This window comes from Hydra vulgaris, chromosome 13, assembly GCF_038396675.1.
Source record: "Hydra vulgaris chromosome 13, alternate assembly HydraT2T_AEP".
Classification (NCBI taxonomy): Eukaryota; Metazoa; Cnidaria; class Hydrozoa; order Anthoathecata; family Hydridae; genus Hydra; species Hydra vulgaris.
The window spans coordinates 7,580,001-7,605,363 of NC_088932.1; the positions used below are offsets into that span (position 1 = coordinate 7,580,001).

Below are 25,363 nucleotides of genomic sequence, written 5' to 3' on the forward strand. Positions count from 1 at the left end.
TAGCAGAGCTGCTGATAATCCGTAAAAATAATAGGCCCCCAATCACGGCTTACGGTTGCGCGATGAATAGGCCTTCAGTATAGAGCGCCATAGATAGATGGTAAAGGCCGTTTTCCACAGGACCAAATATTCGCGCCAAGTGAATTTATTTGTCGATAAGCAAGCGCAGATAAAACATTACATCAATTAGACTGATTTTTTTTCGCTACAGCGTTTCGCTGAGCCAAAAAAAAAGTCGTTTCTTTTTGACGTTTTGTGAATTGCCATAAGCAAAAACCAATCAAAGTTTAAATATTATTCACGTAATGTAAGCAGTTAAAAGAGCGAAAGCACATTGTTTTTTATAATGGCAACAACAATAATGAACAACAACAACAATGAACTAAATGCTTAATTTATTATTGATTTACTAAAATTCAACCTGAATATTTGCAAGCATAATATAGTTCATCAAATAAAGATTTAATTTAAAGTTCCGAAAGTTTCTCTTTACAAAAAGGTTTATCTTCCGTTCAGAGTTGAAACATCTGTTGCTTCTTGCATAACAGTTTTTCCACCGAAGTTTTCCTATTAAAGGTTAGCATTTCTTTTTCTAAACATTCTTAAAAAAAATTATATCAAATAGTATTTTTGAATTGTATTAAAAAATTATATTTTAATTTAACTTTTTACCATATTTTCAAATTAGAAACTACCATGTTTGTGGTAGGTATTTCATCAGTCATACAAAGATAGAGATGTTAAAATGAATGCGTGAAAAGAAATTTCCACATCATTCAAAACAGAAAGAAAATGAAAATTGTAATTATAGGTTTTAGATAAACATTTGTATTTTATACATATACATAAATATTTAAATTTTTTGTGTTTCAGTTAAAGTTTTGCAAAAAAATCAAAAATCTAAAAGATACGTTAAAAAAATGCTTCGTCAAACGTGATAAGATGACTAAATCAGGTGCTGGCGCAACAATTTACCTAAGTGCAAGTACAAAGAAGAAATGCTATTTTTACATGATAAGAACAGCAATATTTAAACTCAAAGCAATTTTGAATTAGAAGAAACTATAATTTAAAATGAAGACCAGATTGCTACTCCAATTGGTGTAAAAGCCAAAAATAGGATATTTATTAATGAGGCAGATAAAAAAATAATGCAAAAATTTTCAAACGTTGATAGCGAGCTAAAAAAAGTTATCACTGATAATCAATGTGAAGACACATTATACTGCCAATGTTTAGTACCGATATTGAAAACTTTACAACATAAAAAAAAATAACAAAAATTAAAATATCCCACTATTGCTGTATGAGCCTGAATTTGATAAAAAATGTTAATAAAAATAATTTTTTTTGTTATTTATCTTGTAAGCAGAAAAAATATTGATTTTAAATTCAAAAGTTTTCCTTTTGACAAGAGGTATTGTTTATTAATGACCATTGCCAATCAACTGTTCCATCAGTATTAAAAGAATATTTGAAGTTGTTTCTAACTTTTTAAGCATCTTTAGAATAGTGATTACAGGCAGAACAATTTATCCTCTCCTTTTACCAGGTATTAATTCATTTTGATCATCCTGATCAATATAAGTATTTGGACAGTAATCATAGTTAAGGCTCTCCTTCCTTTTTGACATTAAAAATTGTGAAGTGCAGCAGCAGCTTTATTATAAGCACAACTTTGTTAAACTATTAATGTTGAAGCAATAATAGGTCTTCTGAAAATCTGATATCTGGATGCAGCTATAACAAATGCATTCTCAACTACTCTCCTGACACGCAACAATCTGTAGTTAAATATTCGTTGTTTGTACGAAAGATTAGAAAATGGATAAGGTTTTATCATGTGAGGCTTTGAACCAAATGCATCATCTCCAACAAACACATAGGGCAATATTGTTTTAGTACCACTTACTTTATATGCTTGAGGAAAGTCAAGTAGATCATTTTTAATAGCATAACCAAGTTAAATAATTGCATTTACACTACCGTTACTTTGTCTTCCACTATTTTCTATATCTAATAGTGAAAATTAATATTTTGCATTGCACACAGCTAAATGTACAACACTATGTGTCTTTTTGTAGTTATAAAACGATGAGCAAGAGCACGCTGGAGCTTGCATAACTGCATGTTCTCCACCTTTAGCACCAAAGCATTGTGGAAAGTTCCATTTTTTCTCAAAGTCAGTTGCTATTTTGTTCCATTCTTTTTCAAAAGATGGTGGGTCTAGGTATTTCTTTTAAAAAAGTGATACCCATTTGGCTCTAAATGTTTCACTTATTATTGTTTTGAAAACTGAATGGCTCATGCGGTAGTTGATAGTTATTGTTGTCTGTGCGTCACTGGTTACTAAAAAACGCATTGCAATACAAAATCTTTCTGGAGCAGATATAGAATCTCTATTATAGGTAGATTTTCTTCTTAATCAACGGGCATACCCGGAGCAATAATTCTTCTAATATTGTTGGTGACATGAGAAAATAATGAAAAAATAGTTCGAGGTCAAACAATTATTAATATTTAACATGAAAATTATATTCTCCTTTTTGTTTACAATCTAAATACAATTTTCTTATCCAAAATCGCTTCTTTTTACATTTTTTGCGATTTGTTTCTTACATGCAATAAAAACTTTAAGTAAAGTAAATTTTTTTTGAAAAGCATCCAGCGTAAACTCATAGCTGCCATTAATTGTTATTGATAAAGTCACGCGTCACGGTAAAGAAGGAGGCGTGAATTTCCTGGTTAAATGCACTTCCGCGGTGCTCTGTGACAAGACCTTTAAGTCTTCTTGGGGCACCTAAATAAAATAAAAAAAAAATAGCGCAAAAAAAGTCACGAAAATAATGTAGAAATCAAAACAACGCTTCGTCATGACATAAAAACTTGCTTTGCGCGATTTATTTTGTGTTGTGGAAAAAGTCCTTCAGGAATGGGTTTTTCTTTTATTAAAATTTGTTAAAGCTTCTCAAATTACAACAAGTGAAATGTTTTTTAAAAGATAACTTTTTATCTACAAGTGAAATGATGTTTCCTAGGAAAAAAAGTTTTATAAAATTTCTATACACTTTTGAAATATGGTCTTTAGAAATTCTATAGAATTCTATAGAATTTCTATAGAATATCTACTAATTTCTATAGAAATTGCAATAAAACTTTTTTTTCTATAGAAAAAATGGTAGAAAATAAAGTTCTATAGAAATTTCTATTAAAATTAACAGAGATTCTATAGAAGTTCTATAAAATTCTATAGAGTTTCTATTGCCCATATGTTTCAAAAGATTATAGAAATTCTATAGAGCTTTTTTTCCTGGGTTAATATAAGTTTAAGAAATGATAAACTCGCAATTTAAAAATCATTGCAAAACGATATTTCATATAAAGTACAGATAAGATAAAGTGCAGCTTGTAACACTTTTTTTACCTGACGTTCTTTTTTTTTTTGTTTTGTAGTTATTTAGGTGCTCCCGGAAGTCCTTACGGTCTTATCACAGAGCACCGCGGGAGAGCATTTAATAGGAAGTTTACGCCTCCATCCGTACCAATGTCGCTTGTTGGGCTAGAGCTGGCGTCGAATCTCGGACCTCTGGGTTCTGAGCCAGAGCTCTAACCACTGCGCCACCGCTCATTCTTGCTCCACTTTATCCTGTGAGTTATCTTCATATAACATCTTAAAGTTCATCTCGCTTGGGTACGGTGCAAACGCGGTATGAAGAGTGTTAGGTTATATTTTGTTAAAGACTTTTATGAGGGAAGTATTTTGTAAGAGAATAAAAAATTTAACTTTTATTGTGAAACTTTTATTGAGAAAATTTGAATATAAAATCATATATTTGCTTAAAAAGGAACTAATAATGGTTTAAATTTTGTTTTTCCTATTCATATTACAAATAATTGAATAATGTTTTATTCATATCTACTATTATACAACTATAATAAGTAAATATTTTTATAGTTTATAAATACATATAAAACACTTAGAAAAAAATACAAAAACAGACAGGACCTCAAACAAGAAATGAATAATTTAAATATCATAATAATATAAATATAAATAATATTTTTATAAAGCCTCTTTTTACTCTTCAAAATATGTTTTCTGAAGTTCGAAAAAAATAATTCAAAATACTTAACAAGAGAGTTCACTTAAGTATATGTTAGAATTAAGATAAAGTAGAACCTGAAGAAGAAAAAATCTTATCACTAGTATCCTTGGGAAAACAATGTATGGTTAGAACCAATTGAGTAACGATTCTTGAATGACTGAATTTCAAGTATGCTGTGTTTAAATTTTTGAGCTGTATTGATTTTTCTAACTTTACGACACACCCACTGAGCACGGAAAAAAAAAGACGTCTTTTAAACGTTCAAATGACGTTGAAAACCTTCAAAAGACGTTTTAAATACATCTTTTTTACGTCCCGTGCCACTGGATAAGTTTGTAAAATGGTTCCATAGTAAGGAATCATGATAGAAAATGGAGAATCTTGTAATTTTCAATTTTTGGTTTTCTTAAAAAAATTTTAAGTGTGTAGATCGTATACTGCATCATTTTTATTTTTTCCAAACAGTATTTTCGAAAACCTTAGGAGCTTTTCATATCTGATGTTAAAACATAAATTTCATAGATTTGAAAACAATTATTTACTAAATATCAAGAGCACTCATGCTTCTAAGAAGAGGTTTAGCTTTTGTATTTTAAAAATGTATAACTCGTATTACATGTTTCTATTGTTTATAGAAACATTTGAGTTAAGATTTCTTTGTACTATCCCAAACAGCATAATATAATACAAATTATATACAACCATAACATAAATTTCTATTTTCGAATGCAAAATACAGCTCAGTTAATTAGGTGTTTTCTAAAATTTTACGAGTTTTATATAAAATACCATATTTCTTGACATTACTTTGGTAGCATATAAAATATAATCTCTCCAACGTAAGTTTTCATCAATTAAATAAAGTAAATTGTTTTTTAAAAGAACGCTTAGTTTTGATATTTTTTTAATAACATTCGTAAAGATGAAGGAATATATCAAAACATTAGCTTAAATTAGAATATGGAGAACTTAGTTTTGTCAGCGTTTAAAGATAGACTGCTGGAATTAAGCTATATTGAATTCTGTTCTAGTTCCTTGTTTTATACTTAATTTAAAGTGATAATGTTAACCATTTACAATATTCTTTCGAAATTCTGCAGTTTTTTTAATGAAATCTGACATAACTAAAAAAAATCTTTTATAAGAAGTTTGTGTTGTTCTAATGTTCTAAGCGTTATTCTAGAAACCATTTTCAATGGATATTTCATTTATTCGAAAACATTTTTATTAGATGTTGTTTTCGACTTTTAATAAATGTTTATGAGTTTATCGAAATACCTTTTATTAAGATCAAGCGCGTAAAATAATTTCAAGAAAATGTGAAGTTAAAAAAGCCAATCTACTTATTGGACGCTAACTAATTTTTAAGGAAAATTCACTTATTATACAATGGCTTAAATCTTACTAAAAAACAAATCTCGGTACATAATGAAAAAAATATCTTATCCACAAGGATTGATACCACAAAAACTTATATTTTTGTTTCAGCATTTTTTATTATATATTTATTATTTTTTATTGATATTCCTCTTTTTTTTTTCTTCCTGAAAACGCTAATTAGGTAAAAAGAGACATTTTTTTTAATTTGACTTGGCAGACTTTTCTTAAAAAAAGTCTTCATTACTCTCGATTCAATTATGAGGTGTAGCTTAAAACAAATAAATTTAATTTTAAAATTTTAGAAAACTCAAAGTAATATTCCATATTGACTTCGTTTTTTAAACGTTGGTTTTATAATTTTGGACTGCCTTTTTTCATTTATTTTCATTATTTCATGAATGCATACGCATTATATGCATACGCAAATAAATTTATTTGTATACGCATATAAATGTGTGTGTAAAAGTGTATATTTCAATAACAAAGTGCGTGTCAGTCTGTGCGTATATATGTATATACTTATACTTGCAGCAAAATTACATTTTTCATTAAGAAATAATTTTCTAAAAACAAGAAATTTATTTCTAGCATTTGTAAAAATTTTCCACCTCGCACTTTATTTCTCAATTAAGAATTATGTTTTGTTTTCAGAAATAAGTATTTTAGCAATAACAAAGTTAAATATAGACAATGGATTTTTGGTTTGCTGTGAACAAGTAACAAATTTCCTACCACGCAATTTATTTCATAAACAATTGACAATGGTTTCATGATTTTACTATGTTTAAATATAAGTGTATGTACATTCATACATACATACATACATACATACATACATACATACATACATACATACATACATACATACATACATACATACATACATACATACATACATACATACATACATACATACATACATACATACATACATACATACATACATACATACATACATACATACATACATACATACATACATACATACATACATACATACATACATACATACATACATACATACATACATACATACATACATACATACATACATACATACATACATACATACATACATACATACATACATACATACATACATACATACATACATACATACATACATACATACATTCATACATATATACGTACATACATACATACATACATACATATTAGAGATAATAAAAAATAAGCTGCACACTCAAAGTTTGTTCTAACGCAGTTAAAGCGTCACTAGAACAAACTTTAAATATGCAGTTTGTTTTCATTACTTTATATATTCGATTTAGTTTTTCTGTCTTTTAGCTTAATGCTATATTTTTGTATTTTATTTTTAACAACTTTGATAGAAGTTGTATTCTCTTATCTTTTTTTATTTTATGTTTTGTTTAACTGCACTTATAAATTTAATAAACTTAGATTCGTTAATTGTTGAAGAAGCAGATTCTTGTCGAGGAAACCAGTTAGGTGTTCTAAAAACTCTTTCTAAAGAATACTTGATTTCAGTAGAAGTTTTGCCAGCATACCTTGAAGATGGAATGAATAGTGTTCTACGCGTCACAAACGGAAATAATGATGGTACTTATGGAGACAAAATTCCAGCTGTGTGGCTATATAAAAACGGAAGTCTGCAAATTTGTTCGGCAATTAACGGCAATTCTAACCTTTGCATTAATACAAAGCCGATTAAATCAAAAGTATGGTCAAAAATCGAAATTAAACAGGTTATTGTAGACGGAGGTTATAGTTACAGTGTAAATTTAAATGGTGAAACATCCTTTACAACAAGTAACACCGACGTAAGAGAATTTCAAAATGTTAAAATTTATACGGGCGATCCCTGGAGCCTAGCGCAGACTGGATACATTCGAAATTTGGTTATATATAATGGTTATGGAGGTAAATTTAATGCATCTTTTTATAAAATGAGTAAATAAAGTGTATTTTAAATTGTTATAAAAATGGAGTCAGAAATTGCATAATAATTCAACAAACCCATGTCACGTGACCAAAAAACATATTTAGGAACATTTTATTTAATTTTTTATTTCTTGCAAACTGAAAATTAATCGAGGCAATAAATCATTATGATGGCATGAACAGACTGACAAAGTAATACTGCTTCATGAATGATAGTTTTGCAATAACTTAGGCCTTTTAAAACGTTGGCAGTCTTGCCCCGCTTTTCCTTTATATAAATATATATACATATATATATAAAAATATAAATATATATATATATATATATATTTATATATATATATATATATATATATATATATATATATATATATATATATATATATATATATATATATATATATAATATGTATATATATATTTATTTAATCTCGTCAAAAAATCAATTATATAGCTCTGATATCATTCATCGAGCACTTTTGCTGAATATATGCTCACAGCAAAATTAAACTTATTTATTTATTTATATATATATAGATATATATATATATATATATAGATATATATATATATATATATATATATATATATATATATATATATATATATATTTATATATATATATATGTATATATATATATATATAAATATATATATATATATATATATATATATATATATATATATATATATATAATATATATATAGATATATATATATATATATATATATGTATATAAATTTTAAGTTGTAACAAGCAAGAAGAACTTTTGTAAACCTTCATTGAACATTGATTTTGAGTTTTTACTTGAAGAAAGGTAAAAAATCTTACAAAATATTGTTTAATATACTGTAAAATATGAACTGTTATCATAATAATAAAGTTTTCTAAATTAGTTCTTCCTTATTTAGCACATTTTCGATAACTATTTTATTCGAAAATGCCGACGAACCAGGAAAAAGCGCTCATAACTTATCACTTGAATATTATCTCCCATCATTTGTTTCTTTGACATCCGAAAGCATATTAAATGGGTTTATTAAAGTTGACTCTTCAAGAATTAAATATCATGTAAAAACATTTAAATATTTGCTTTAAAATGAAAAAAAAATTTAATTGATAATAGTATAAAATGCAACGGTAAAAAAATATTTTGTTGAACTCTCTTGAAAATGCTTTATCCAAGCCGTTAAAATAATGATTTATTTGTTGTTTACAGTTCCCTGGAAAGCTTACTTTACTTGGTAACTTTAACCATTCAATTAAAGCTACACATAATAAAAAATGTTCTCAGTTTGCATATTCTTTTATGGTAGATGCGTATGTTAAAATCTCTTACCAAAGCTCAGCAGGAAAAGTATGGAGCCAATACAAAGAATTTCAGCAAGAGGTATTTATCAAAACCTGTCAAATTAGAATACCAAAAACTTTAAACTCGTTACCAGGTAACTTAATTATCTCTTATTTTATTGTGTTAAAAATTCTTTTGAAAAAATATTTTGAAAATTTTTTGAAAACTAATTTTTTTCAGAAAACCTTGGCCGTGGAGTTTACTGGGACACCAAATACCAGCATATTTATTTATGTATGGATCAGGATGTTGTCACGTAAATACTTTTTGCTACACTCTTTTGTTTTAATAGCAAACAAAATTTAATGTTTTGCTTTATAAATTACATATGATTTTATAGCAACTTTTTAAATGTTTTTATAGTATTGTTTTATCAATAAACCTAGGGGATGCTCAAACCATACTACCTCTACTTTAATTATCATTTCTCACTCATTCTTAAATATGATTTTGTTTTACTCTCCAAATGTCATTAGTTAAATGACTGCGAGACGTAGTTTTTATTTTGTGAAACAAAAATTTATAAAAATTTTTTTTATTTAACCTGATTATGAACTTATACGTTTTGGTTGCTTAAGTTATATTTTGGTAACATAATGTGTGCTAATTAAAATTGTTTTAACTTTTCTCATAAGTCTCACTCATTAAAGCCGTTTTGCCCAGAAGCAATTATACGGGGGGATATGTGGGGGCGTTAAACAAACCCCCTCCACTTCAAACAAGGTGATTTAAATGTTATAGTCGGTTTTTTGACTAATATAGTAAGGTAGTTAGGTATTTGACAAAATTCAGTCGAGTGATTTTAATTTAAATGCCCTTTTTTTTGCCAGTATTCTTAAGAATTCACCCACTCCTTACCCGTCTTCCTCATTTTAGTTTGGAGAATCGCCTCTGATCTCACCTTGTTTTGAATTTTTTATATATATATTTTTTTAAATTTTTTTTGTTATTTAATCTTTACAAGTTCGTAATATATAATAGAATCTTTACAGAGTAAGTAAAATTAAAAAAAAAATTAAAAATTCACAAAGTTACGTTATATAAAAAATATAGAAAACAAAACTTTAAAGTATTAAAAATTACTTCAAAGAACGCGGAAAACTTGCATAAGACCGACGGTCTTGTCAAGAAACCGCTATGCGTTACTAATATTTTTGGATACTTAATTTAAGATAAATTTACGTTAAATAAAAAAATATCAGTTTTGGGCAGAAAAATCCAAAATGCAAAAACAAAGAATGCAAACAAAAAATTTTTTTTCATTTTTTCAATTTTATTTCAATACACATAAATATTAGTCGAGACATAATTTCAAGTGTTGATAAATAAGTCTATATTTTTTTTTTTTGTATTTTTTTATTGCTGTTGTTTTTGAGTTATTTAGAGTTTTTATAGTTATTAGAGTTTACATTGGTTTCGGAACAAAGTTAGTTTTAAACATAGTTTTAAATGTTTTCGGGTTAATAAAAACTCATAAAGTTATTAGTGTTTAAAATGAGATCTTTTAATAATGTTTTTAGAGTATTTAAGTTTCCCATTCTTTTGGTATGGTATCTATATTTGCTATTTTGGAAGCAATTCATTGAAAAGTTAGAAGGAACAAGTCCAAGTTTATATTTAAGCATAAATAAAAAATTACGGAATATATTGATTTGATATACATTTAATGCTTTCAAATTTTTTAAAAGTGGCTAAGCATGCCAGAGTCTATTCTTATTGAAAACTATTATTGCAGCATGTTTTTGTTTTTGATATAGTGTGGTTAATTTGAATTTATGAGTACTCGCCCATGCAACATTAGCATATATGTAGTAGCTTTGTATGAATGAGAAGTATAGGAATTTTAAATTATCTGGAGATAGTATAGAACTAGCTTTGTAGAGGATACCAATGTTTTTTAATATTCTGGTATTTCATATATCTATATGTAATTTCCATGAGATGTTCTCATCAATAAGTGTCCCTAGAAATTTAGCTGCGTGGGTTCTCTCTGTTTCTTTAGTATCTATATTTAGCGAAGGTAAATCGGGTCGTATTTTTTAAGGTTCGAATGAAAAAGAATTCATTTGGTTTTTTCTGCGTTTAGCAATAATTTGTTAGATTTTAACCAACTGTTTATTTTTTCAAGTTCAGCAATTTTAGTTTCATAAAGCTCTGTAATTGATTAGGATGCATAAAATAAATTGGTGTCGTCTTGAGGCTTAAGGAAGATCGTTTATGTATGTTAAAACAAAAGAGGTGCAAGATTGGAACCTTGGGGGACACCGCATTTTATTTTGAGTGGTTTTAAAAATTTCTTTTCATGAACAATAACGCATTGTTTTCTTTCAAGTAAAAAATTTTTGAACCAGTTTAGTGCAACACCTTTTATCCCATATCTTTTCATTATCCCAATTAAGATAGCGTGATCTACTGTGTCAAACGCCTTAGATAAATCAACAAAGACTCCAAGAACGTATTTTTTGTTTTCAAAGGAGTCATTTATTTCATTTATAAGTTTTATTATCTAAGCATTTACAGTTTACAATTCGTTTTACTTTTTTATTTATTGCTTCAAGGTAATAGTGTTTTTTTTATTTTTTAGTGTTTTTTTTATTTTTTAGTGTTTTTTTTATTTTTTAGTGTTTTTTTTATTTTTTAGTGTTTTTTTTATTTTTTAGTGTTTTTTTTATTTTTTAGTTTTTTTTTTATTTTTATTTTTTTTTTTTTAGTTTTGTTTTTCTCCTTTATTTTTTTCCTTTTTTTTTCTTTTTTAGTTTATTTAGATTTTTAGATTTTTTAGTTTTTTTATTAGTTTTTAGTTTTTTTTTCTTTTTAGTTTTTTTGTAGTTTTTACCATTTTTTTAGTTTTTTTATTTTTTTCTTTTTTAGTTTTTAGTTTTTTACCTTTTTTTAGTTTTTTTTAGTTTTTTAGCTTTTTTAGTTTTTTTTTTTTTTTAGTGTTTTTTTTATTTTTTAGTGTTTTTTCATTTTTTAGTGTTTTTTTATTTTGAACAATCTTTATAAAAGAGTATTTTATAATTTAAAAAGATTCATCAACAAAATAAAAAAATAAAAGTCTTTTGATTATATAATTTTATTTAATACATATGGTCTTAAGAACTTCTAATAGACTATCTTTAAAAACTTCAAAATTTTTCTCTTTTCACTCTTATTTAATTAAACTTTTCACTTTTTATTCATTAAAAGGAACAAAAAAATCTTATAATAAAAAAAACAACAAAGAAACAACCGAGCAATAAAAGTTAACACTGCTTCGATAAAACATCATCAAAATTAACAAGAAAACATGCTTAAATAGTATTTAGGAAACTAAAAAAACTTTATTCAGTTTTCTAAACACCTTATTTCCCAAAAAGTAAGCTCCTCAAATTATTGGAAAAAAACAGGCAATTTCAAAAAAATACTACTTGTTATCTTTTATTTTTTTAATCTGATGTCAAATTATTATATATCAATTTAAAGATTTCTATTTAGAACCAAGGCAGCGTGTTACTTTTCTAAAAACAATGGTAAACATTGGCAAGGTATAATTATTTTATGATTAATTAATGAGTTGTCAAAACATAATTTCTATATAATAATTACCAATATTTTCTACCTAAGTATATCCTTACTGTTTCTTTATCTCATAAATTAACTACATAAATTATTAGCAAATTTATAACTGATTCTTAGCTCAAAAATTAAAAATAAAATAACTAACCGCTTTGGTCAAGGAGTGAGCCATTATTTTAATTTCAAAAAACAATTAACTGTTGTTCATTCAATTTGATTAAAAGTACAGAAAACCGCGTCATTAATTTTCTTTTTTTTTTAATTTTTTTTTTGTTTTATATAAAGTGAAGTAATTATTTGAGTATTTACTGGCTTTTTGTTGAAATAGTTATTTGTTTAATTCATTGAAGCCTTATTCTAGGGGCATTAACATAATTTTTTTTTTTCCTTTTTCTTTTTTTTTCAGTTACTTTTCTAACTGCTTATATTTAACTGTAAACTTGAGTCATTCTTTTTAAAGGGAAAAAAATTAAAAAGCCAAAACATAGAATATCTGAACAAAAGTAAACAAAAAATGTGTTACATTTAACAGATACAAAGAATTCAAAATCTTTTTAATTCAACATACTGAAGTCCTGGGATTTATGAGTTTGAGCCAAGGTTTAATAAAGTTTCAATTTTTTTTTATAATAAGAGCCGTTCTAAGGCTTGCACAGAGACTTTGTGGTGCCCAGGGTTAATTTTTGGTAGATGTCCCAAACTTTGGATTTCTGGTTACACGATTTTTTTTGTATAATCAACATAGAATTTTGGTCAGAACTCGAGTTGCTTATTTTTCAGCTCATTTCTATATCTCGAGTTGCTTAATGGTTGCTTAAGTTTCTTAGCCTAAATTTCAGTGTTTTTACGAATAAGAGACAAAATACGGTTTAATATCAAGTCTTTAACAGAAGAGTGCTCTTTACGACTAAAATCACTTAAATTCTAATAAAAAAAAAGATCAAAAATGTTTCTCTGATCTGCTGGATCTTTATTTTCTTCATCTCCACTTTCTTCGTCTTCTTGTCCATCTGATTTTTCTACTTGTCCATCTAGTTCCTTGTCTTCTCTGTCTGATTCGTCAGGCAAAACATCAATAGGGTTATCCTTTACTTCGTCTGGAATAGGAGTCTGTGATTTCCACCGGGTTGTCAATGTCAACAGGGGGTGGAACAACATAAGCAGGCATGCCTTCAGGATTTATCTTATCGTCCTCGCTACCATCAGCCGTGATAATACATCCTATTTTCGCAAAGCTCCTATAAAGCATACGAAGAAATTTCTCGTCTTTGGATGTTTAACGGTAAGCTTCACCGACCCAACAACTTATCAAAATGCGGCGATCTTTTGCCGACAATTTCCGATCATCGTTGCCAAACCAGAGTTCAATGTTTTCATCATTTTCAAGCCAGATGTTTTGCTCTGCTTTAATATGTGATTTGAATGCTTTTCCTGGTCCGGCATCAACAGGTTGCCAAAAATGCGTCTCGTTGGGAACACCAAACCAGACAATACCTTTATGTTGTCGCACTTCATTCAAAAACTCATCACTGACTTGGGCTGTCAGGTTATCGCAGAACAAAACATACTCATCCAGGTTAGCGACAGCATTGGAGAGAGTGTTCTTCACCCATTTCACGGAAAACGCTGTATCTGCACATGCATTTGGTTGCTTGTACACATCTACATCAGTGTCATAGGCTAAAACTTCATCTTGACTAATCCTTTTCCCCTTATCTCTGAAAATCAATGCCGGCTTCATCATTCCTTCAGGACTGAAACATATTTGAAGGGTAGCTTGTCGTTTATCAAGTCCACTGCCAGGTTGAGCTACCCATACTCTATGGTCCCTTCGTTCCTTTCCCTTACTTATTGGAATTTCGTATGTTCGTTTGCTCTCGACAACAAACGGTAGTGGAATTTGATCTACATTGATTCTCTTTTTCGGTGGAAAACGCCCCCATTTTTTACCGTATGTGAGTTTGCCACTTCCAGATTTAATAAATTTTTCTCTCAAATTTGAATGCCAATTCATCAGAATCGGTGTTTGCTTCTTTACGTCAGCTTGGCGCTTACGTTGAACACACAGCATGCGGATCTCATTTTTCCTTAAGAAATGAGTGACTATTGATTTTGGCAATCTGTCAGCATTTGGGCTTTGTTGTAGATGAATTTGATTCGCTCAGACATACAATCACTCAAAGTTAACTTTTAGCCCCTTTTTTCTTGCTTCGGAGAATTTGTCATAAAGTTTGTTAAACAAAGCTTTGTGTTTGTCGCCTCTTCGGCATTTCCTGAATAACGCGTTTTTCTTGTTTTCGTTGTACTTGTTGTAGATTTCTTTTTCCTTTGATTTCCATTGTGTAATCATACTCTTATGAACGTTATACTTTTTTGCCACATCCCTACTTAACATACCATCGTTTAAGTCATTTAGCGCATCAACCTTTTCTTTTAACGTATAGCTCTTCCGTTTGTCAGCAAATTTTGGTAATTCGTTAGCTTCAACATCATCGTACTTGTTCTTTCCATCAATGATTTGATCCAAGCTCATTGATTTCGAGTCTTGTGAGATTTCGAAAGGGCTTGTGATGTTTTCAGTGATTTTTTGCAAACAATACATTCAAACAAATTATCTTCTTTTTCCTTCGGCACTACATTTACCAACTCACCACGATGACAAATCTTTTTGGTAAAACCAAAGTTGAACAAATTTGTCTGCTTTCTCTTACTCATGACCTTAACAGCGTTGTCAACAACATACACAACAACAACCCTACCGTGATTACTTTCTTTTGAAATCGTTTATCTAAAAGAAGTCATTACATTGCAGAGAAAAAAATTGATTCAAACGCAAAACCGAATGTTTTCAATTTCTCAAAAAAACATGTTCGGCAATTTTTTAAACTACATAAAGCTATGTTTTATATCCAACATAAAAATAGTATTTGACAGTAAATAAAGGAACTTTTTGAGTGCTTTGATTTTTATGTGCATTTTATGAGTTGCTTATGTTAACATTAATTCAGAACTGAAGTTGCTTAATATTTTTTACATCGAGTTCAATTGCTTATAAACGAGTTGCTTATACAAAAAAAATCGTGTATATTGAATTAAGCATGAATTTCACTGTTTATGGTTCTTATGTCTAATATTGCTATACAATTTAATAAAAACAATAAATATTTTTGTATTGACAAAATGCAGATTGAAGGAAATATTGGCTGAAGACCTTTCTTGTAGATTCTGTTTAGCAACATGATAGAAGAAAGAGTTTCTATCTGTCCCAAAGTATTTGATTGCTTCAGAACATCTATGTGACGGATTTCTTCAATCAACTCCTCTTCTTTTACATCATTTATGTAGAGATTTGCTAGGACTTTGCATTTTTTTTTCTAAGTTTTTCTTCATCACTAGAATTAGACGGAGAACACCATATGAATGAAAACGTATCCGCCATTTCTTGAGCTGGATCCATTCTGCATCTTATCTGATGGAGCAGCGTGTCAAGAGCAAAATTAAATACTTTCATTTCAAAACCCTTTGATTTCCATCTTTGTGGAAGTGTGGTGCTTTCATCGACTCGCCGTGAAGTTTTTTCCTTTTCCCTGTCCTTTTTTTAACAAAATCATTTTGAAACCAAAAGGAAGCTAACCCAGATGCAACCAGTTTCGCTTCTTGGAGGATTTGGGGCCAAGAAAAACGTAGTCGGTCAAGATCATCGATTAGAGTCTTTAAAAATTTTGTCTCGTCATCCAAAGAAATGCTTTCTGATTGAAGAAGGAGGCAGACATCGTTGACACATAGGAGTGCCTTGAACCAGAAAGAAGTCAAGACAATGAATTCAAATGATTGAATCCACTTTTTGAGTTTCTTAAATAAAGTTAGTTGATGGTCTTCTAAATCAAGTTCTTCAAGAAGTTTCAAGAACTTTAGTATTTCTTTTGGTTGTTTCGACAATGGCCGAACAGCTCCTATGCGGGCACTTTATCTTGATTGGGACGTTTAGTGAAGGGATTGGCCAGTTGCCTCTGTCAATATTTTCCAGCGCATGGTGCTACTACTAAAAAGGTTATATAACAATTGGATGTTGCCAAAATAGTTCTCGACTACAGTAGAGGATTCTGCAGAATGAACACCATCTAGATTGAGGCTATGAGCACTGCAAGGCATGAATATAGCTTGGAGATTTTTCTCAAGAATAATGGCCTGCACTCCTTTGTATACACCGGACGTATTAGCCCCGTTATCATAGCCCTGGCCCCTGCAGTTCTTTAAATCTATGTAACTTTGATCAAAAACGTCTATAATTAGCTTCGCAATGTCAGAACCCTTTTTTTTCTTCAGATTTCCTTCAGAAATTGCTCTTTTACAATCTATTGATTGTTAGATCCTAGGCGGAAAAATCAAAGAACAAAATGGATTTATTCCGTATGAAACACGTCCGGAGTTCCGTCAACAATAATGGAAAAATAAATGGCTGTGTGGACCTCTTTGATAATAGCAGCAAAAACAGTTTCACCGCATGCCATAATGAACTCATTTTGAGTTCTCCAGCTCAAATAGTGCATTTGCATTCTTGAACCGTGTTTTTGGTGTCGAGAAACTTCTTCTAGATAGAACTGAAGTGTCTTATTGTGTTTAACCGACAGCTCAAGAGTGGCTAAAAAATTACCATTATCATACTCGTCCAGCATGTTTGATGAACCTACACAAATATGAACATAATATTGAACAAAGTTTGCATCTAGATTAGTATTTCAAGCAACATTAAAATTATTTTATAAACATTAACTTATAGTTTAATAAGATATATTAATTTAGTGATAATAAATACGTTTTTTTTTTTAATTAAACTCAGAATAATAAATATTTGAAGTCTGTTGTAATAACTCTAATTATAATAAGAGTCTTTTAGATTCCGTTTTACATTTCTCCAAGGTGTAGTGCTCTTTATGATTATTAAATTTTTTAATAAAATCTTGTATTGAGGGTCGCATGTGCCCCATGTGTCCATGTGCTTAGATAAAATGAACCCAGTGACCCCTCCTCTGGGCGGCCCTGGTCGTTTTAATCCTTTTGTACATTAAAATGAACTTAATCTTAACCAAATCTTAATATAATAGCCAAATAATAGCATTTTTAATTTAACTGGTTATGTTTTCAATTATAAATAGTTTAATACATTTTAACATAAAGTTAGGGCACATTCTTTAAATATTTGATTTTTTTGTCCTGTGTTTTAACATAGCCAATAGAAATAAAGCCATATCTTGAAAAGTGTGGAAAAAGTAATCACATGATCAAATCTAGTGCAAAGCAAACTTTTAAAATATTGTTTTCTGAAGAGTTTTTTACAGGCGAAACGCTTGATTATATAATAAATATTAATTCTGATGATGAATTAAATCCAGATTTGCAAGAATATTTTGATAACGCATTATTAGAGGTAATAATAGTTTTTAAATTTTAACTAGAAGGTTTATTTTGGTGTGAAGATTAACGCAAATGAAAGCCAAATAAAAAAACATATTTAAAAGTTACTGTGTCTATTAATATTTAGTGATAATTATCTTACATACTATTTTCAATATATATTGTATTGCCGATGTTGGAGACTTCAAGTGCAAAGTTTGCAAATTCAAAACGTATTAAACAAAAGGAGGCTTTGCACGACACATTAAAAACAAACATGCCATAAAGAGTCAGACAGATATTGTGCGGCCGTGGCGCAGTGGTTAGAACGCTCGCTTTATAAGCAGCAGATCCAGATTCGAAACGAGCTCTGGACATATTTTTGCGTCACGGTAAGGAAGGAGGTGTGAACTTCCTGGTTAAATGCATTTCCGCGGTGCTCTGTGACAAGACCATTAGGACTTCTTGGGACACCTAAAATAAAAAAATAAAAAATTAAAATAAAAAAAAATAAAAAAAGATATGCATTATAATGATTTTATCATAGATATAAAAAGTAGGGATGGCAAATCCCGGACATTCTCAATCCCGGGATTCTAAGTACTCATTAAGCACTGAAAAATAATTATTTTATTGATAATACAATTACATTATCAATAAATTAATCACTTTTCATTTTTTATTTATGTAAAATAGTTCATTTACTAATTAACCTAAGTAATTTAAATTATAAAATAATGCATTAAATAACACAATATAAATAAAAGTAATATGAATATATATGAGTATACATGAACTATATTAATTTTTGAAAGTAACACCTTAAAAAAATGAAAGCGTCAATCATTTCGTCGTTTAATTGCGTTCGATTTTTGAGCATAAAAACCCAGCCGCTGACAATCCTCGTTCGGACTCTACACTTGTTGGCCGTATAGATAGTATATAATCATATGCTTTTTGAAGGTTTGATTATCTCTTTTAGCACCACTTTCAAATAATAACATTTCTCTTTGAATTTTAGAATTTATACTTTCTTTCCTTATAGGTAGTGTTTATGTTGCTGCCAGTCCTTTTTCCATAACTTTTTTTAATTCTTCAATAACAGTTTTGATTTTATTTTCACACTCCTTGCTTGATAAAGCCTTGCTCAATTGAGGATCACTATCACTATTTATGTCTGTTGATGTAATCATATCTGCCAAGCTTAGACGCTTTATTAGGTTTATTATAATTTTTTTATTTTGATCACTTGTATTCGGTACAAAATCATCTGGGATTTTCGATGAAATAACCTGGCCATTATGAAGATAATAAACTGTGCTGCTTAATGGTGTTCTCCTCTCTTTAATTCGGGACCTTTTAAAGATTTTTACAATTTTCCTAACTTTGGTTATAATAGGTCCAATAACTTGATGTTGAATTGTAACCTCAGATGTTTCATTAATTAATAATAAATTGTTCGAACCTTGAGTACAGTCTTCCTCTTCATTAACCTTGTCACTTTTATATTCATCATCTTCGTCTTCATCATCGTTGTTATCTAAATTTTTAAAAACAGTGTTCTTATTATCTAAACTCTTTCACCAATTTTTGAGTGACTGGCGACTTTTTTGTAAAGAACTGATATGACTGCCAGTTATAGAGCGTGGGCAAACCATAATTGTTGATCAATTTCTAGAATTTTTCCAAGTTTCTTCATAACGCTTGCACCATCAGTTGTAATACCAATGATATCATTCTCAAGGTTTTTTTTAAAGTTGTGGAGTCTTTCTTTTAGAAGTAAAACGCACTTTTCTGCCGGCATAGACCCTGATATGCGAATCAAACCTAAGTTCCAATATAGCTTTTCAATTCATGTACATTCACATTTATATATCTGCAGTTTCCAAAAGAAGTCCACTCACCAAGTGTTAAGAAAAATTTAAAGCCTATTGATATTTGATGAATTAATTCTTTTATAACTTGCTTTTTAATTTACTCGTGGTAGTCTAACATCATTTTTCTGATAGTATTACGTGATTTTGGGACATTTTTATATCCCCGTGCAACTAACCCGGCTCGTATATCAATGGAATTACAAATTGTACTAAATGATATACCATCTTTTGACGCCATACGCGCCAACACTTCAGACAAATTTTCCTCTTTTTTTCGATGTTGTTGAAAAAAAGTGTAACATCTTTGGCTTTTTATTTTGAGGTTCTTCTTCTAAATCTTTCGAATTTAAAGTTCTCGGGAAAAAACTTAGTGCTTGCGAATGTTTACTTCAAATTTAAATGCGGCTGTGGCGCAGTGGTTAGAGCGCTTGCTTAATAATCAGGAGATCCAGGTTCGAAACGAGCTCAGGAAAATTTTCGCGTCATTGTAAGGAAGGAAGCATGAACTTCCTGGTTAAATGCGCTTCCACGGTGCTTTGTGACAAGACCGTAAGGACTTCTTGGGGCGCTTAAAAAAAAAAAAGTTTATGCTTAGACAGTAAATGGGAATGAAGACCTTTTGTTGAACCACCAGCAATTTTTAATATTTTTTTGCATCTACTTATTTTACACATGGCTGTTTCATCTTTTCCTCTTAAGAAATGTCTCCATATTAGATTTGTGCTGTTGAATTCAGCGTAGTTCGTCATGATTTTTACAAAAGTTCTAATTTCTTTTAAAGTTCTAAAGTTCTTAAATTATTTCAACTTACGTTTCTTTATCAGATCTATAATAATATGATTAAAACTGAATATGTCACTGCGAAAACAATTACCGCTAAAGATAATTGTAAAAAAAGTTTATTTAATTAACCTTCCATATTTAAAAAATTTCGTTAATTTAAGTCGTAGTTGAAAAAATTTTGAAAATCGCGCATCAATTTTGTCTCATAAAAATTATAGGGTTATATCTAATTTTTGTTGTTGTGAGAATTTAACTTTCAATTTTTCTTAGTTAATATTTTTTATTCTTGTACTTTTTTAAAATTTAAATTATAAAGTCTATTTTTATTTATGTTTTATAATCAAACCGAAAGTATTATTTATAAATATTTTAAATTTTTTGCTTTTTATTATTGTTAGTTAAAACTTTTATTAATAAATTCTTATAATATGAAAAAAGTTGATTGAACTCTTTAATTCTGCGACGATTTCAAATAAAAATGATGCCGAAAATTCAAAATTAAATTAAATCATTGCAAAGAGAATAAACAGCTATGAAACAAATATTATATCAAAGACTATATTTACAAGACACTTTATAATGTTCAAATAATTTAATAACTTAATCCATATTTCTTTTTACTTTATTTTTATTACATTCCCGAAAACCCGGGAAATTTTTGTGAACAATCCCAGGATAACGGAATCAAAAATTTGCGCGGTATCCCGGGATATTGGGACCCCGGGATCCCGGGATCGCCATCCCTAATAAAAGAATTTATGCGGAAATTAAAGCTAATTTGTCAACAAATGTGTGTTATCCTAAAGAAATTACATCAAAAATAAAAGACTTTGAAAAAAAAAAAACGGAAAACTTTTTTGATGAAATAAGAAAAATGTCGCAAAAACTAAAATCATTTGAAAATGCTCAAAAATATTATTTCAACTTCAATAGCAATATTGCTCTATTTTCAGATACACATTTTAATCTCAAAAAACCTGCATCAACAGTATTTACAACAAAGTTATGCAATAAGTTAATTCACTATTTTTAAAGCCCTCCTTCAAAAGTAAATCTCCTTCAAAATTAAATTTGAAAAAATGTTAACTCTTGAAGTGGATGGAATAAAATATTTTTCAGGTTATGTAGTAAGAAAACTGCTTTAAAAGGCAAAAATAACAAAAAATTGCTAAAGCCAGAACAATCAAAATTTAATTGCATTATTACTTCAAACAACTTAAGAAGTTTCAAGTTCAGAGAAGCTAAGAAACAGAGGGGGTTTGACAGCAGTATCTGAAGAATGCTATCAGATTTTCTTGCTAGCTGAGAAGTATTTTGGACAAGAAATTTCAGTTGCTAACCTCTGATATACTGAAATTAAAAACTTAACAAAACACCTATTAAAGGGTCCTAATGTTAAACGTTTTTACAATGCAGTTGGGGATGATGTAAAATTTGTGTCCAATGGAAAAGAAATTAAGCTTAACCTGTTAAAAAAATGATAAAACTTTATTTTTAAGTTTGTACATTTTCATTGGCAAAAAATAATATATAACTGTAAAAGATAAAATAAAACAGTATAAAATAATGATAAAAGTTTTAAATCTTTGAGAACAAGTACAAAACGTAAATCCAACAATAAATAAAGACTTAAACTTTAAATTTAATACAAATAATTCATACATTTTGTTATATGCTTATACATGGATTGCTTATATATGTTTACATTTAGATTATATTTATAGTTTTTTTTTTCGTTATGGTAACTTTTCATTATCAACAACACAACAAATGATCGTGAGTACTATTTGTAGATAAAGTGAGTATCTGGCAAAAGCCATCCAAATACAATAATGGTGAACACCAAACTTTCATCCACCACAACTTTATATTTTGGTAACAAATACTTTGGCAATAACGTTTTAAATTTGATAATGTTTTCCTTACATGTTGTCTCCAATCCACAAAGTTTTAATTTTTGAGTTTTTTTAGTAAAACCAAAATGCTTGAATAAATTATTCGTTTCTGTGGGATAATATCTTTTATAAGAGTTATGTGTCTTTAAAGCACTTTTTTTTCTTTTTAATGTGATTTTATAAGTTAACAATTAGTAAAGCCTCTAAGCGTAATGATTTTTTTCTAGTTTCTGAATTTCAAAATATTTCAATAACGTAAATATATCAGTGCTGCTCCGAAATTAAGCTTTTAAAATTAAATAATTCAGAGTGTAAAAGCAAATCTAAACAACTAAATATATAAAAATGTCCTTACTAGTCAATTCAATATCTTCTGCTAAAAAATGGCTCTCGGATATAGAAATATTGCCCTTTGAGAGTCTTTCTTTAAAATCGTTGTCAAAATCTCTATACTGAGCAACAACAGCTAACAATCTCTGTCTCCATTTTTTGTAGTAATTTCCTGTCCTCATAGGAAGTCTGAATAAAGCGATATCTTTTTGCTTATCAGGTCTTGAATCTGCTTAACCTTGTAGACAACCATTTGAACCTGGCATTTTGGATTTATATTTTGAACTAATTAATTTATATTTGTTTCTTTATACTCTATATTTTAAAATATAGAATATAAAGAAACAAATTAGATTAACTAAAGTTTTTAAACCATTGATAATAGAAAGGAATCAATATTGTTTTAATATATTAATTTAAAATAAATATCAACATCTTTATTAATTCTTAACTTTTATTAAAAAAATTTCGTTTGTTTTGCACTAAATTTGATAACGTGGCTTAAATAAAAGCAAACAATAACATTCAAAAATATCTTTTCCAGGCCAGGGTTAATTTAAAAATATCAATTTTTATGAGTGGAATTTATAAATATTTTTTATGCCTTATTGTTCCTTGCATTTCTGTTTTAAATAGTTGATGAACAAAATAATAACATACTAGTAACGTTTATCGGACAAAAAATATTCAACTTATAAAATTATGTTAATATGATAGAGAGAATGATAAACAATTTATCAGAATTAGTGTAGTCTTTATTTTCATGTTTTTATTTTCTTGAGCATAGAAAGTTAAAATATTGCAAAAATATCTAGGAGTTTATTACACATTGTCTTGCAATTTAATCTAATGCTCTTTTAGTTTTTTTAAACAAAACTACCATAGCTAAAATTCTTTACTATTTTCCAAATAAAATACCAGATGTTTTGTTATTCAAGTCCGTAAAGTTAATGTTTTAGAATTAGAAACACAGTTGCTACAAATGGTAAAAACAAATTGATTAATTAAAAAGATATTGTAGTATATATTTTTAAAATGATTTAAGAACTTTCAGTTCAACTGATGTTTAAAACATTAAAAAGTCTAAATGTATAATACCCTGTTATCATACGCATTGAAAAGTATTTAACAAATTTTTAAATAGTATTGTTGGTTACGTTACAACGTAGATTGTTGATAAGTCTAATCGCAGTAACACCCTGTCATCAATATCTAATTTATATACACGTCTTACCAAAATATGTTAAAATGATTTATTGTGATGGTCAAACAAAGCCTTCTAAAGTTTTAACTATTTAACTTTAACAATATTATAATTTTAGATACTGAACTGAATATAATTATTGACTTAATTTTATGGTATAAAATATATCTTATAGTTACCATTTGAGATATCAACCAATTGATTATAGCTTTATGTTATTTTATTAACATAAAACTATAATGGATGGGTTGATATCTAAAATAGAATAAAATTATAATCAATTGGACATTAACTTTTACTCACATAACATTTTCTATACCGCCAGTTGAAAAGTTATTAACTGGTCACTTCGAGCGGACACCTCTAATGTCCACTAAGTAACCGGTTAGCTAAACTCTAATGAACCGCTTAAAATACTCATAAAAGTACACTCAAATTTACTACAAAAATGTTTGCTGCAATTTGACAAATCAGAAAAAGTAAATAATCTCAAAATAATATGATATTTAAACTTTAAAACGGAGCAATAATTGATTTAACTAAATTTTTTAAGCTATATCGGTACAGTTGTTTTATTTTTTCGGTAAAAATAATATTTCAGCAGTATTTTTAATATATCAGTAATATATCATTAATATATTAGTAATATATCAGTAATATATCAGTAATATATCAGTAATTTATCAGTAATATATCAGTAATATATCAGTAACTTATCAGTAATATATCAGTAATACATCAGTAATGTATCAGTAATATATCAGTAATATATCAGTAATATATCAGTAATATATCAGTAATGTATCAGTAATGTATCAGTAATATATCAGTAATATATCAGTAATATATCAGTAATATATCAGTAATATATCAGTAATATATCAGTAATATATCAGTAATGTATCAGTAATATATCAGTAATATATTAGTAGTATATCAGTAATGTATTTTCTCAATTTAAGTTTACATTTAACTGCTTTTAAAATTTTTGAAAAGTTCAATTTTAAAACTTTTATAAATGTCGTTCTCTTAAGGCTCCACTTGATCGGTAACTTAAGTATATTTTGACAGAATTTGAAGCAGTTTAAATAATTTAAACAAAGTAGCTGTTTTTTAAATAAACTTTATGTATGTTCTAGTATGTATTGTAAATTAATTTCAAACGTAGAAGGACATGCATTCCTTATATGCTTTCTAATCGAGTAGTTAATAATCTATTTGTCTCTAAACAATACCTTAGCAAACTAAATGTATACGAATTAAATGCATTTATATTTTAATGAAAAAATATTACTTTATACATAAAATATCATAAAATAATTATAAAATAATATAAACTACATATATAAAAAAATTATTATGATTTTAATGATATTACATTTATTGTCATATTTTTAGCAATTTAGTTAAGAATACGGTAATACTTAAAACTTTTAATATATCTACCGAAGCTGGTATGTCCCCCATAACTGCATCTAACTTCAATATAATATTTCTCCATTGTTTGTTTAATACAAACACAAATGCTAATAGAAATTATATTTGACATTTTGAAGCCAAA

At 28.1% G+C, this 25,363-nt stretch overlaps 1 protein-coding gene across 1 annotated transcript in view; it reads left to right on the plus strand.

Moving 5' to 3' along the window:
- Nucleotides 1-25,363, plus strand: part of LOC136089340 (uncharacterized) — a 74,385-nt gene that overhangs the window by 32,448 nt on the left and 16,574 nt on the right. Inside the window, exons 4-9 of the mRNA XM_065815314.1 lie at nucleotides 6,909-7,388; nucleotides 8,158-8,227; nucleotides 8,322-8,481; nucleotides 8,630-8,855; nucleotides 8,942-9,017; nucleotides 12,239-12,288. Coding sequence (XP_065671386.1) covers nucleotides 6,909-7,388; nucleotides 8,158-8,227; nucleotides 8,322-8,481; nucleotides 8,630-8,855; nucleotides 8,942-9,017; nucleotides 12,239-12,288 — 1,062 coding nt within the window. The remainder of the gene's footprint in view (nucleotides 1-6,908; nucleotides 7,389-8,157; nucleotides 8,228-8,321; nucleotides 8,482-8,629; nucleotides 8,856-8,941; nucleotides 9,018-12,238; nucleotides 12,289-25,363) is intronic.